Raw genomic sequence first — 15,719 nt, forward strand, 5'->3', positions numbered from 1 at the left:
CCAACTCCTTTTTCCATCTGTTTTGATCTTAGCAGTCAGCTCAGAGTAAATGTGTCCTAATTTCTTTAAACTATCAGTTTATTTTTACATTGATTTCAGTTATATTGCACGTGCAAATGTAATGTTTGCTTTCATATAGCACTTCTAATCTTACCAGAAAACTTTATACATTCACACATTTACTTCAAGGATTTATACACCTCACCTTCAGCTAATTTAGAATCACCAATTAACCTTAAAATCTATGTCTCTGGAGGAATGAAGGAAGCTGGAAAACCTCAAATAACCCACCTAGGCACAAGTGAGAACATGCAAACACCACACAGACAAGGAGTTGAACTCTCTTGCTGTAGGTCTTTCTACGAGTGTAGAGGAATCCTAGATCTCTGTTCCTCTTGTGCACCATGTATGTTCACGCTTCTGCTGTTTCACGGTTTTGAATGTCTCCCATGACCGCTCAAAGCACATCTGTGTCTGCAGCAACCTGGACAAATGTGATGGTAACATAGTTGTCATGACAGTGCAAAGATCCTCCTTGAACTCTGTCACCTCCACTACCGTCCATCCATCTATCCACACAATCAACAGAAGACTGCACCACAAAAGCATTCACAACACATTTTTTTCTTTAATTTTACACAGAAACATGTGTACAGGAGAAATATCCAGAGCCTTGGGGGAGGGGGTACGGTAACACTGGCTCACCTCAGGATGTCTGCTGGTGAAACTTGAAGGGTCAAGCAGACGACTGCACTTAAATTCACTTAGGAAACAACTGAATGTTTTTAGCATCACATAACATCTCATGCATGACATCAATTTCTGACATAATTATTAGTTTAGTCAACAAACACAGACATACCCATTCTCAAGTTATCCACAGGCACAGAAAATGAGCAGAACTGCTGCTCTGGAAAGTTCAGAATTTGACTCACTTCATGTGGCAAAAAAATACAATCAGTTCTTTTAAAAAAAGAGAAAAAAATATTTTAAGTCATTTAAATGCATTTTGATAACAAACAAATTCTGCAAATCATCCAAAAATCAATTACTAGTAACCCCAGCAAGAGATTCACTAAAAGAAAAACTATGGTATATCAGGACTAAACAGTTTAGATACAGTGAGAGCAGATCAAAAAGAATTTATCCATTTACTGGCAGTCAGTTTTATGCCATAATAAAGTTAAAAATAATAATAAAACAGTTGACATACTTCAGTAATACAGGGAAAAGTTGAGGGTAACAGTGAATCATTTGACGTTATCTGACATATACACAAGTAAAGTGGCACCAGTATCAACAGAAAGCAAACACAGCTGTTTAAGGCTTTGATCACATGACCAGACATGAACACGACTGCAGAGGTTTAGCAACACAAATCTTCCAGGAGTGATTATTAAATTTTTTTTTTCTTTACAGCACCGCATTATCACTGAAAACAGACTGACACTGTAGACTCATATTTGCTGCTTTACTGTTACACTACCAGTGGTGATAAGGTCTACAATAAAACAGTGCTAAAGAATGAAGAAAAATAAAATAAAACATGTTCACTAAATTAACCCAGGCAGTAAAGCAAAGACTTCTTAGAGGTAGGAAAATGGTAATGGAGCATTTATTCTTCAATAATCAATCAGCTAAGTGTTCGTGTCCAATGAGGACTGTCTGCAGGAGTAAACTATTGGCCAATAAAAGCACCAGGAAATGCAAATCAATCATGTTACTTTTGATATTAGCAAAACCTGAAGTTGTAATTGGTTTAGTGACATTAAACTAGTGTTGTATGAGGAGATTTTTTGCATGAAAAGCAACAAATTTACAGGGTTACAGGAAATGAAAGGCCACATAAGAAATTAGCTGATGCAAAATTGCCCTATACTTCAACCCAGACACCTTACTAGAGCCCAATTTTACACTGATTACATTTCCGCTTGTTGTAACCATGAACTTTTCAAAAATGCATTTGCATCTCTGATGAACAACGTGAGCACAGCTGCCATTTAATCTGACCGAGGGATGCACTAGGTTGATTAAATTAATTCATAACAAGCATTTGAGAGCTATGACCATCAAAGCATCCAGCATATAATGAGCCTCATTAGCATTACCCCGCAATTCAGATGTTAATACAGTGTAGAGATATCGGTGACACAGAATCTTCGTAATATAAACAACGACCACAGTGCAACAACACTCGACACAGAGATGCTTCGTATGAGATAAAATCTACAATGACCTGTCACCAGCTATGGTCACGAGCTGATAATAAAACAGTCTAAAAATCCAAACTTGTGTCCAATTAATGACACACAACCATCACCCTTGCATACAGTACACAGAGTATAACCAGCAAAGAGGAACTCTCGTGTGAAATTATCTACAATAAACTGTATATCATCTTTAGACATGACTTATTAAAAATTTCACAATATGTCTCTTGAAAACAAAACTAGAAATCTTTAAATACATTTTCTTTTGTTTAATAATATGAGTGATTACTCTTATTTATTCATTCATTAATAAGAGAACTTGATCAAAACACCTGGTCCAACCTGAGCCCAGTCTAAACCACATTGCAAGTGAATGCAGCCAGATCTGATTGCATGAACTCTAATGGGAAAGTTCATTCTGTTTCAAGTCACTTCAAACAGCTCTGAGGTCAGAATGAGAGGAAAACACACAATATTGCAATACCACCCCCATTCTATTCTAGCATTGGCAGGTATTCCGGGCATATTTATTTAGCAGTTTAATTTAAGCAGTGAAGCAAATAAAAAAAACAATGTTGCAACATAAAGCAACACTACTTGAAAGGATGTGTAACAAAAAATAAAATAAAATATGATGTTGGATGTGCTTAAAAGAACATTTTAGTGTGAATTGGGCCTACAGACAGGTTGTGCTGACTGAAAGTTAACTCATCCAACCAATCAAAGGGCTTAAAAAGCTCGCAAATGCAAAACGGGGGTCAAATTCAATGAAAATTTGATTTCAAGTTGGATTTACCCTAAAGCAGCCGTTTTAGCAGAATGGCAGTTACTAACTTTTAGACATGCCAAACTTCAAAGCGTTCTGTTGCCTTCGCCTATCTGCACTTTTGCTGGTGCAGATAACATGACAGTGTTGTATCTGCAGGTCTCTACTGGGAAGATGGAAAGAAAGGGAAAAAAAAGCTACTTGCTCATTAAAATGAAATTAATTAATACCATGAGGGAGATTTATTCTCAACTCATTATACATCAGATCATTTTATTTAAACTGTACGTGACCAAAGAGATTTTGATTAATGGTAAACACGAGGTGGAATGAACTTTATTATGTGAAAAAGTATTTTTGATCCATTTTACAAAACAGAGATGAAAATGTTTAAGGGGCCAAACCTGATTAAACACAGAACATAAAGTTGTTAGTGTTTAGATGGTGATACTGTATTTACAAGGGTTCAAATTTACAACATCAGATTTTCTCTTTCATGCTTTGTTTTTTTAATACGGAAATTAAACCTGCGATCCAGTATGAACACTGGCTTCTTAACCTTTAAGAGTATTAGGTCCAGGCAGTACATTATGGTCTGATTTAGCTCAATTCCCTTTAATAAGGACGATTTACAATAATATACAGGACTGATATTCAGTAAAGTTATGAATAGTCGTCTCATGATGAGCTCAACTCATCCCTGGGCTTCATTCTTTTGCTTCTAGGATAATAAATATATTTTAAATGCATTAACAGGATCAAAGCTAATGGAGCTTTCCCTGTAAGTGCCGTTGAGATGAACAGAGAGAGTCAGAGGGAAAAATGCCAGAGTAGGAAAAAAGGTAAGAAGATGTAGATTTGTGAGGTCACTACCAGTCTGCGTTCTCCCAGGTTTCCTCAGCAGGTTTCGTGGGACTCTTCTTTGTCTTACCATCTGCATTCTCCCAGTTGTTGTCCCAAGCCTCCCAGCTCTCTTCTGTGCTGTGTTTGTTGTTGGATGCTGCTTCAGAGCCCCAATTGTCCCAACTGTCAGAGCTCTTCTTGGCAGAATTATCTGCAATGGTCCAGCTGTCACTGCTGGGAGATTTCTTAGCCTTTAAGGAGCTGTTGCTGCCAAAGGTCTCCCAGAAGTCCCTTGCAACAGGCTGGCTAGAACTACCCTGATATCCCTCAGTGGCATCCATGTTTTGGTAGCTCTCACCAGCAGACCTGAACATAAAGAAATGCTTTTACAGGCCATAGCTTACAGCATTGCATCACAAAGTGCTTAGGATTCTGAATATGAAACATTTCATTTATTGTGTATTAAGCTTTTTTTTTTTATTACCCATCTTCTTGTTTTCCAGAGAACAGATTAGTCAGCTTTGACCCAGCTCCCTGAACCTAAGGAGGAAATAAACTATTTATGTAAGTGTACCTGTACATGTAAAATACCTTATTTTTCATTCATTCAAAGGTCAAAGAATAACGTAATAAAAAATAATAAGTCCTAACAAGTCCATTACGACAAATCAGTTTTTACTACACAATCAAACAAATTAGTTTTAGCAAGGCAGTAATATTAAAATGACACAAAAACACATTTTCTAACTCTTTTACATCATGTACTCACCACCACAACAAAATGGCAGCAAGAAAAACAAGAAATTAAATGTAATTAGTATAGTTCAAACTTAACGGCACTGCAAAACCAGTCTCCTTGGAGGACTAGAGCGTATAGTGTATCGGGGGGCTCCGGCAGTTTTGGATACTGTTTGCAATAGCAGTGCCAGGGCTACTGCTCCTCACTTGGGAGACTGGTTTTGCATCAGCACAGTGTGGCAGATGTCTGCCATTCCTACCTTGTTTGCCAGCCCAGTGATGCTGACTGCCATTTCATCTAGCAATTTGCCATCTTTCACCTGGACGAGCCAAATTATTGTTAAAAACTAATAAAAACAACAGTCTAATTAAATGCGTGGTGAAGAGCTCATTTTTGATTGTGGAAAAAAAACAATACAGTTTTTTTGTTTATTTTTTTAAACAGCACAGATGTTTTAAAAGAAGAGGAAGAAGAAGAAAGACAGTAAAGAGTGTTTAAAAAAAAAAAAAGCACAGACTACAGATACATTAAATTAATATTGCCAACACTACATTAAAAGACAAAAGCATTTTGTTTCTGTCGGTCCACTCAAAGAGAATAAATCACTACAAAGCATGGTAAAAAGAGGCACCCTTCTATGTGTAACAGTTAAGATTGAAAAGTCAATTACCCTGCTGATGCTGGAATTGAATTTAAAAAAAAAAAATTTAAAAAAAAGGAAAAATACTTTTGTTTTCTTTTTTTCTTTTTTTTTAAAAAGATGACATCCAGGAGCTGCTCACTTGGCAGTTAAATCTGCTAAGCAGAAGCATTGTGTCAAAAACACTTACTATTACTGCAAAAATGGTAACATGTGTTCTAATATTACATGATGTCAAAAGAAAGAGAAAAAAAACAACAACAACAAAGCTCAGACACACCAAATCCCCAAAGGTAACGAGCTGTGGCTTTCAAATGAAGAGCTCCAGGATGCATCACGTCTTGTTTACTGTGAGCAGACAGCCGGTGGTTTTGAGATTGCATTTTGACCTGAATGCAACCAAAACCAGCTCAAGCGTAACAGCTTTGAGCCTTAACAGCACTCAGAAAACAAGCCACGAATTTTCAGGAAGCTTATGGTACAAAATAAATAAATAAATAGTCTGTTGCCTACAGAATCTATGCATGCTGCTGTCTGTTTATAGGGAATTCACTGCGGCTGTCACTGATTCAAGAACATAAAAATGGCTCCAGTAAAGCAACACCAAAACCTAGTAGAATAGTCGTGATGTCATTTTGTGCACTGAAAGCTGGAGACTTTGAACTCAGACATGACGTGAACAAAGAGTTTGGCTGTTAAAAATGTTTGTGCTATAGGCTTGATCCAGTGACAGTTCACACTGACTCACACATGTTCCCAAATAAACAGCTCACAGTCGTACGCTTCTGCAAATCCCACAGCTGAGTCACTGACTGAGAGAGAGAGACAAAGCTTTGTGTTTACCCCCCCCCCCCCCCTTCCATCTTTGAAACTACAGGTTTGTCGTTTAATGTTAGTTGGCATACAGCAGATAAACTGGCACAGACAGGCAGCGGAGAAAATAGCACATTCACATCTGAAGCTGTTTCGTGTCTAAAAGCACTGCATCCCACCACCAAATCAACAACTTCAAACATCAATGTTACCTTTTCTTGAGTAGGTTTGATAACATTCTCATTTAATGTCTGTCCTAACTCAGTGGCCTAGTTGGAAGTCAGAGAGGAGAGTTCACTTGAATGAAACAGTTTAACATTCACAGTACTGCAAGACACTGAGCTGCTTGTTCTGCAGTAGCATGCAGCCTGAGCATTCTCATCCACCATGACACTGAACAAGCACTAGAGGGTGTAATGGTTCAAGACACTGGCAGCATGGCACGTCTATAACCCCAAATATTACGATATTTTTGCTTCTTACTCTGTGTGTTCAATTCTACAGAATAGCATCAAGGACTCCCCACGTTTTTTCACAGAAACCAATCAGGTGTTTGCATACCATTGTCCCTCTTCAGCGCTGTTAGCAGTAAACACAAACACTGGCATGCATAAAAAGGATAACCCATAATCAGTGGATGTGAGTGAACAGTGCTTCTGTTCACTCCTATTCCATTTGTCCTAAAGGTTATCCATATATTCCAAATTCAAATATGAGAAGAGACAAAATGCCTTGTGTTTAACCAAACAGAAGCACATGGAGACGACAATTCTGACAACATTTTTTGTTAAAGGTTTCTTTAAAAGTGTTAAAAAAAATAACTAAAAAGCAGACAATAATTCTGAAAAAACAAAAATGGTAGATACATATTAAAAAAAAAAAAAAAAAGATATAAAAGAAGCACCATGCATTTACAAACTGCTTTACCGGTTCTGGGGGCGCTTTATAGCCCCTTAACTAGATCCACAGAAGGCAAAGAGATAGTAAAGTAGTAATACAGTTATTGCTTGTAGGTTTATATTATTAAAATATTTACAAGCAAATGGCATACGCATGCTTATACCATCAAAAGAAAGAGGAGACTACTTAATACAGTCTGTAGAAGAGTCAAAAACCTTTATTAACAGGAGCAATAACTGGCTACTCGAGATGCGATAGACTTACCTTTAAGGTTGCTTGGTTTGCAAGTTTAGTTGTCTGCATGAGAGGGACAAAAATAATCACCATTTAAAGTTTTGTTTTTTTAAATACACAAGTTAAATGCCCAACATAAATTCTATGAAAATAAAACATCTTTGTGTGGATCAGATTTATAGTTTTTCTATTTTCAGTTTTTAATTTTTTGGCATTATTAGTTTCCGGTAATGTCCAGAGTGTACTGGCTTGTTTTGGTTTAGCTTTTAAAATGTTCTGTTAGTTGGAAAAATGTTCATTTTTACTCTTGCTAAATTATTATGCTATGGACTCTATTTCTCAGGGCCAGATTTAAGATGTTCAGTACAGAGGCCTGTACTGCAAAGCAGGTTTTTGTTTTATCCAGGCAAGTTCAGGGTTAACCCTGGGGAAGGAGGGTTAACTTCTTTCTAGGGTATATCACCATAGTAACTTAGGCTGCAGACCTAACCTGCCTCAGAGCAGGTTGGGTTTCAGATTAGAGGTCAACAGGTATGAAATCCTACTGGCCAATCACTTCTCCAGGAAATAGCATCACTAATCCTGGCAGGTCTTTTGGACTTCAATAGGCAGACAGTAGGAGGCTCTAAAGTTATACTTTTGTTTTGTTTTTTTGGTTCGTTTGTTTTTCTCTGACAATTACACACCAATGGGTTTACACAGCTGAAAATGATTAAAACTAAAACTGTCACATGCACATTTAACCATTAATTTAATAGAATAATCTATCAGATTACAATGGGCAGTGTCTTAATGATAAAGTTGTGATACTGATAAGTGTGTTAACTTCTTAGACAGTCAGCGCTGTTGATGGCTTTCCTTCAATGCCTTCAAATAGTTTAACCTTCATAGTAATTTTTTCCAGTCTAACTGATCAAAACATTTAAATAAACACTTTCACACAGTGCATTTCCTCTTACTTTCACTCAAACCACTGCTTTTTCTGCAGGAGCTGTGTTAATTTCTGCCTCTTCATGTTTTTCCAGAATTATAGTTTGCCATCCAGCCATGTGTGACCACTTAGCCTGACATCAGCAATCAGGTTAAGACAACCCAGGGTAGAGCCCAGCTATTACAATACAAACACCTCACTTAAAATAGTGTAGACATCTTGCTCTCAATAAGCTTATGCAAAAATGCCTGCTTTTGTTGATTTTGGTATCACATTGAGAAAAACAAAATGAATACATTTCCTATTCAGTTTATTATTAAATTGAATGAGTTAACCTTTGTTTGAAGTCACTTACATTATCTTTGGCAATAGAGGCAAACTTGCTAGCTCCAACAGTAAAACTGCTCCAACCCTGTTAATAAAATGTTTAAAAGTTAAGTTATATTAAGAAAGAAAAAAAATTAAAATACAGTTCAGCCCACCCCCCCAAAAAAGTGTGTCTTGACTTACTGAATAAATAGAGGACATGGCATTGTTCAGGAAGTCCTCTTCTTTCTTCTCTGGGGTCACTGTGTTGCCAAATCCAACGTACCGGTTCTCTTGATTCCCACTGTAACCACCTCCACTGAAAAAGCAGGAAAGATTTTTTTTATTTTGAATGTACACAAGCCAATAGAACAAAGATTCATAAAGGAAACTTAAATGTACAATTAGCAAAATTTCAGATATTAGACAAGGGCAATAACATTTCAAACGTCACTCATTACTTTGGATTTTATCCATTTCCAGAAAGGTTGTGTACATGAGAGACAATAAATCAAGATACAGTCATAAATATGAAGTCAAGCTGGCATTTTTAAATAATTATGAATTATCTCTCAAAGTCTCCACACTGTAGTTTGCGATATAGCTTTAACGTTCATGTTTTTCCTTGTATGCGCAAATGAAGTTACACCAATAATTACAGGAATGACACCTTATTCTCTGCCAAAGATGTCACTGATATACACTATGTATCTCTGCATAGCAAATAGTCATTTGCTGCCATATTAATGTTTATAAAAAACTTTAGAAACCTACCTCTGATAAGAGTTAACATCATCACTCAGCCAGTCTTCAAAAGCTTTATCACTGGATTTCGCCGAGTTCTGTCCAGATCCTCCAGAACTAAATTTTACATTACAGAAATATCAATTTGCTGTTTTGATGCCTGCTGTTCTCTATCTAGTATCAGACCCAGCATTAGTAAGTTTAAAATCTCCTTCATTCATACCGATGAGAGGATGAAAGAGTGCTTTTGGGTTGAGGGGACGTCCAGTTTCTTGCAGGGGAGGTCTCAATGGACCACTCCTTTCCCTCTGCTAATGTTGCGACCTGTCAATGCAGTGATGAACAAGGGTGAAGATGTTAGCGCAAACTGGAAAGCATTATATCTAAACATATCAAGCTAAATATATCTCATTACTGAGGATATACATTTATAATTTAAACCACAATTTCGTTGTACATGTACAATGACAATAAAGGGCTATTCTATTCCATTATGTTTTATCCGGTCCTCTGTGAGTGGGTTACTGGAAGAAAAAAAGCATCAGGAATAATTAAGAACTGAGTGTGAAGCTTACCTTGTCCCTGAAGAGTGCAGCAGCTCTGCTGTTGTATTTCTCCTGCAGAGTCCAGTTTGGATCATAATCATCTTGCAATTCAAGAAACAAGCGGAATTTTCCATTTCCACCTGCTTTCATTTTCTCCAGTTCAATATCTTTCCACTTGTCCATGGTGACCGAGCGCACAAAACTGCAGACGGGGAAGGAAAGATAAAACTGCATATTATCAGGCTGTAACAATTTCTTTGTGATCATTTGAAGGAATACACAGACTACTCTGGACTGTTGCTTGTAAACAATGTTCTTCCAATAATGTAACATATTCACAAAACCAATCCATATATACACTAGAGCATTTGATTAAAATGTATTTTTTTGACTAATACTTGTATGTTATTTTACTATAGTAAACTTATCTCAAAGTTTAACATGTCTTTGTAGTTTGCCAAATGTCACAAAAATGTGACTAAAGTTAAGAGACACCATGACTCATCACATTGTTACCTGAGATGTACTCCCAGGCCCCTGTGCTTGCCAGAGCACTCGAGACAAATCCAGATGCCATATGTCACACTAACCCACTGAGGGTTAAAAGCTCCACACTCAAAACACAGCTGAAAAAAAACCAAAAAAAAAAAAACAGATGAATATAAGCAGGTAAAAAAACAACAACAACAACAACACACTTCATATTCAATGATATACCCTGGAGTTCTTCATTTGATTTTCTCCAGCAAAAAGCCAACTAATGTTCTTACAAACAAACTCTATGATACAGTTTTTCCTAATGTGTGATCTGAATATTAGAAATAACCTTCTCTAATTAAACTAGAATGTGTGCCCTCTTGTGATTCATTTATTTGGGGCCATTTAGAGGACGATAGTGCAAAAGTGAAACCTCTCAAGGAGCTGCTATCTTCTCTGTAAAGTAGAATAAAAACGTTCCGGTGGGCTGAGATTATTTTGGTTAAGAACTGAAGTTAAGCCACATGGATCAGAAGCTTTAAGGACTTACATTATTCTCATCCTGAGTTCTCACTTCCTTCAGAACTCTTCTGGTCCTTGGACTCGCCATGATGACTCACACTGAAACAAAATTGCAGAGGATCATCTTAAAGACAACTACTGGAACAAAAATACTAATACAAACCCCTGAGAATTAATACTCATCAACCCAACTTCATGTTGCTAAGCAACTAATTAAATGCCACCAATACCCATCATCTGTTTCCCACACTGAAATCACACAGTCTCACTGGAGTATCACTTTATTTTTGTATTCTATTATAGAGGGCAGGTTTAATTTGTGAAACTGAACCAACATATCCAAAGGCTGGACAGCAATCAGAGGAAATGTTTAGATGATGAACTTTAAAGGACCTGAACCTGCTCCACAGGCTGCAGCCATGAAACACACACAGAAAAAAGCTGCAGTAAGAGGTCAAAATTCAACCAAATATTCATCAAACCACGAGTTACTGCTGACAAACTGTAAAAGTTTATATGAAAAATGTTATAAATGTAACTTTTTAAATGCTTTTTGTTCACAGGAAGAATGAATCTAACATTTTATTGTGAATTCAAATTAAAGCATTAATGAATTATCAAATATTCACCTGATTTTCTGCTGCATCTGGCAGTAAGTATGCACAATGTGGGAGGCTACTGCAGGTAATTTAGCCACACCATTTTACAATCATGAAACCCCTACAGCTTCTTTGTTTTCACGTTTTTATCTTTGACCACGGCACAGAGACAGCATCAAACTAGACCCCTGCCCAACATGCACCAAGCAGCAATCACAATGATTCTTATAGCTTCTCGCCACAACCTCAAACAAACTTAATAGATTTATGTAGTAATTACCATCAGTGAACACAAAATGTATTGTTTAAACTGCAGTGCTCCGCCATATCAGGTCATCATTTAACCATTTATAATGTCATTCATTGCACTTTTGGTACCCATTTTTAAAGATTAACACTTTCATAAATATTAATGGAAATAGGACAAAGTAAGTGGAATTGTTTTTTGTTTTTCCAACTGATTAGTTTACTAATAAAAGAAAAGTATGAGTATTATGATATTTGAGAAGCTGAAACCAGTGAATCAGTGAATGCCATTTAGGGTATTCACTGATCCGCCCTCCCCAGACGTTTTAGCCAGAACCAACGGAAATTCCCAACCACTGAGTAAACCACTTCAAAACAAGCATATCATCTGTTTTCTTTATCAGAAAAAATGCATCATTTTCTGTCAGATACAGTAGCAAATAAACACCAAATGCCTTTACTGTATGCAGACCAGACATGCCTATGTATTTAAATACAACCCTGCCTTTGTTTCCTTGTTACACATTAATAAAGGTCATGAAGATTAATGAGCTGTAAAAAATAAAAAATGCTGACAATAAGTCTGCTTGACTGGCTAATCCACTGCCTATCTAATCTGTTCAATAATAAAAGATGCTGATATTACATAACAGGGTAAACCAGACATCTGAGTTTTACCTGAAGCAACATCTACCAAGTCTTGCACATGTTTAGCAAAAAAAAAAAAAAGATATCCTACAAAGCCTGAGTATTTTCAAATAACAACTGGCAATGCTTTTGGCTATTCACTGGCTGGCAGACGGCTTGCAAATATAATCTGGTTTCATTAAACAGGATTACGCTGACAACTCATCATATACACTTTGTTCCCATGCTCACTCACTCTATGTACCCCTCTCAGCAATTGATTGCCTTATCAGTATATTCTCATACTCGAGTACTCCTCAAAATTATTATATTCTCTCATAACAAAATACTGTTATACCCAAGTCTTCTGAAAATCCTAAATCCTTTTAAAAACTGAAATAGGTGTAACATTTCATTTTTAAACATTTCCCTTCGTTATAACTATTTTTTCCCCTTTAACTTTCACCCCTTACTTTAGTGCAGGAAGGTCAAACTCATTTTACATCGTGGGCTGCACACAGCCCACTTCCATCAGTGAAACTTTTCTTTTTGTCAGTGTAAAGAAGTTTAACTACACTTTTAATCTCTGAGATATGTTAATAATTCGACAGCATCCATAAACCTTTCTGCGTGATAAGGAAATGCTGCTGTAGTAAATGAAAAATCTGTCAGCAGGACTTTTTGGGCTTAAACTGTGAGAAATACATTTGTATAATTACAGAAAAAAAATGGTAGCTCCTGCAATTATAGATGTTTTATCAAGTCATAGAAAACATGTTATTGATTTGTACTGTAGTCCCATTGTAAGAAGGAAAAACAAAACAAAACACTGAACCATCTATAGAAGACAGTAATAAAATGTAAAAAACAAACAAACAACAACAAAAAAAAAACAGGCACATTTCTGTCACTTAAGAGCTTAGGTACACAATGAATAAACATATGGGAGGACCTTATCAGGAAGAAAAGCTATAAAACTTGGTTCAAGAGTTACGCCCTCCTTTACTTGTTCAGATGGTCCAGAGATCCAAATTGGGAGTCTGCTGGGTCACTTCTGGCCTCCTGGACCTCATGTTTGCCACCAATGCACTTATTTTACCATGACCTTTACCAAGTCTGAAGTTTGGTTCTTGTGGTGATTTCTGCCACATCTCTAGATTCTAATTTCCTCGCCTTCAGCCCTGGTTAGCTGTGCTTTGGGGGCAGATTGTGGGGCAGTGGTCTCGGTGTAAATAAATGTAGTGTTCCTCGAGTGTGTAGTTCCACTCGGTGACTTAAATGCCACATTGTTACCGTGCTTGCTTACTGAAAATGGTGCTCCTACTTCAGCAGGACCCGATCTTCCACCGTCACTCCAGAACATTTTGCCCTTTCTTTTTCTTTCAGCATTAGTCTCTTTCTGTCAGCATTATGTCTGTGACATTAACATATTCCCCCTCACGCTTGTTTAACTGATCAATACGCGACTGCGATCTGAATGAAAAAAAGGCAGACATCTACGATAACTGGCAAACAAGCTGCTTAATTATAAACCATAAACATACGTCATTATACGCTGTTACATTGCTCTCCCTATAAAGCATAAAAGCAAGCAGCAGTCTAGTTAACAGTCAAATTACGAGTTACATGACAATTAAGTTTTAGCTGAGGTGCAGACGTGTCAAAGCTCTGGGAGACACAAAAACTACCGCCCCCATGCAGGGGCTTAATGTGTGTGTTTCACAGCACAGGTATAAAAGTATACTGGTGTGTTTTCCACGTCTTGTTTTGACTAATGATTCACAGTCCGTCTCCAAAAGGAGATGACAGCGATGATAACATTTAAATGAACTGACGAGATTAGCAGCACTGGTAGCGTTAGCTTCACCGGGAGCTAGCTAACTGACCCGTTACCTGTCTGTGACCGACGAAGAAGCGAGGAGCTGTTTCCAAAGTCTACTGATAAACTCCGACCTTTCTCCTGTCGCGGAGGATCAGCAAAAGCTGGTGTATCACAGACTATGTCGGTCAGGGAGAAGATAATTTTTCAAGAATGCTGATGTTAAACACCGGTAGCCATGTTCCTGTTTGCATACGTTGGCAATGCAATGCATTATGGGAGTGATTCTTCTTCTTCTTTTGCATTTTAATGGCGCCTTTAACCTGCTCATTGCTGCTTGTTACTGGACTGGAGTGTGTGGGGGTTTGAGGTTTTTTTTCTTTTTGAGTCACAGTCCACAACCACGACGACGACAATACAGTTTGTAAATAAATAAATAAATAAGGTCACATTTCAGCACTCTGCTATCATTGTCTGATTTATCAAGCAGCAAACTTAGAAACTCATATTAAAAAACACTTAAAAACTGCACACCAAATTCTTGAAATACTTGAAATAATATCCCAAAATTCAATGTGAGTCTTTCTGATTAACTGAACTTCAATTTCAGTGATAAATGCGAGTTTGTGCTCCACATGGAATTAGGTTTATAATAACAAAATATGTGAATGGCTTCTTTCTCATTGCTTTCTACTGAATCCACAATAAATATCAGAAACAGACTTTCTGCTACAGTGAACAGCTGCATGTAAAACAGGAGTAATTAATTGATATTATGATGTTATATATCTCCTGTCATACTCCAGAATAGCTTACATTGAGAAATACTGCTTTGTCTTACTATGATCTAACTGATTGTTTTCTAATGTTGATCAGAGAATTCCTCTTTTTGCTTCAGACACAACACATATTCCTAATGCTGAACAGGTTCAGTGTGATAACAGTTTGTCATTCCTGTTATTCCAGCTGTTAATTAGGTGTTTAGTAGTATCACATCCCAAGACTGAAAAATTGTGAATTTTCATATTTGAAATAAAATCTGGAATTTTTAAACTAAGGATGACATCATATACATATACAATAATAGTAACCATAATGACATATAGAAAATTAAATATAGATTATTATAATATTATTATAATATAATATTTAATATTATAATATAATATAATATTATAATATTTAAATATTAAATACCACCACTTTCTTTTCTTACATTCTTATTTTTATTGCACTTAATTTTCCCCAAAAAAAACGATTTACACAGTTAACAATGCCCACAGTGACTGCTTTAAATGGCTGTGCTGTATTTAAGTGATAAAAGTGTGACAGTTCATGATTGTGTCACCTTCCCACTCTGTCATGTAAAACTATTTGAATTGTATCTATATTTAAAAAGTGCCAGCCACACTGTGCCTCCTAACTCTAATTAATGATGCCCATTATTATCCATTGCTGAAATTAAAACACTCATCTAAAATTCATCAATAGCAGCAATAGCAGAAAGATGTTTTTTCCACCATAGATCAACAGCACAGGCCCTTAATTCATTACAAGCTGTGCATTGGCTTCTATGCATTTAGCTACACTGGATTGCCTGTAAAGATTATTTGCATTATTAACTATTCGATATCCTGAAACTTTAAATTCATCACTTTTGCCATCGGGTCATGTACATTTGTCATTTTAATCTATAAACCACAATGTTCCTGCCATCAGAATTAATAACAAAAAAATGACATTGTGATACTTAACTTG

General features: G+C 36.6%; 1 protein-coding gene across 7 annotated transcripts; it reads right to left on the reverse strand.

Annotated features, from left to right (window-relative positions):
• Positions 1 to 608: 608 nt before the first annotated feature.
• arfgap1 (ADP-ribosylation factor GTPase activating protein 1) lies at positions 609 to 14,245 on the reverse strand. Of its 7 annotated transcripts, XM_085273689.1 has the most exons (14): positions 14,036 to 14,245; positions 10,699 to 10,769; positions 10,188 to 10,297; positions 9,702 to 9,873; positions 9,350 to 9,450; positions 9,157 to 9,243; positions 8,587 to 8,701; positions 8,432 to 8,488; positions 7,176 to 7,208; positions 6,939 to 6,968; positions 6,224 to 6,280; positions 4,818 to 4,877; positions 4,304 to 4,359; positions 609 to 4,185 (listed from the first exon to the last, which is right to left on the reverse strand). In XM_085273689.1, exons 2-14 carry the CDS (start codon positions 10,756 to 10,758, stop codon positions 3,846 to 3,848), a joined length of 1,278 nt encoding a protein of 425 aa, XP_085129815.1. In that variant the 5' UTR covers positions 10,759 to 10,769; positions 14,036 to 14,245; the 3' UTR covers positions 609 to 3,845. The 7 variants fall into 7 exon arrangements, with proteins under 7 accessions (XP_085129815.1, XP_085129817.1, XP_085129816.1 ...); XM_085273691.1 differs by lacking the exon at positions 4,818 to 4,877 and having other exon boundaries at positions 4,304 to 4,353; XM_085273690.1 differs by lacking the exon at positions 6,939 to 6,968 and having other exon boundaries at positions 14,036 to 14,244.
• Between the last annotated feature and the right edge of the window lie 1,474 nt (positions 14,246 to 15,719).

This window comes from Mchenga conophoros, linkage group LG5 (genome assembly GCF_057382185.1).
Source record: "Mchenga conophoros isolate Kocher_MC1m ecotype Shallow Benthic linkage group LG5, M_conophoros_male_GT1.1, whole genome shotgun sequence".
Classification (NCBI taxonomy): domain Eukaryota; kingdom Metazoa; phylum Chordata; class Actinopteri; order Cichliformes; family Cichlidae; genus Mchenga; species Mchenga conophoros.

What these genes read in the sequence shown, in the direction of transcription:
- arfgap1 (XM_085273689.1), bottom strand. Translation starts at nt 10,758, where the DNA reads ATGGCGAGTCCAAGGACCAGAAGAGTTCTGAAGGAAGTGAGAACTCAG. An exon ending in GGCCTGGGAGTACATCTCAG is followed by an intron (nt 9,874 to 10,187) that starts GTAACAATGTGA and finishes CCCCGTCTGCAG; the next exon opens with TTTTGTGCGCTCGGTCACCA. An exon ending in CTGCACTCTTCAGGGACAAG is followed by an intron (nt 9,451 to 9,701) that starts GTAAGCTTCACA and finishes CTGCATTGACAG; the next exon opens with GTCGCAACATTAGCAGAGGG.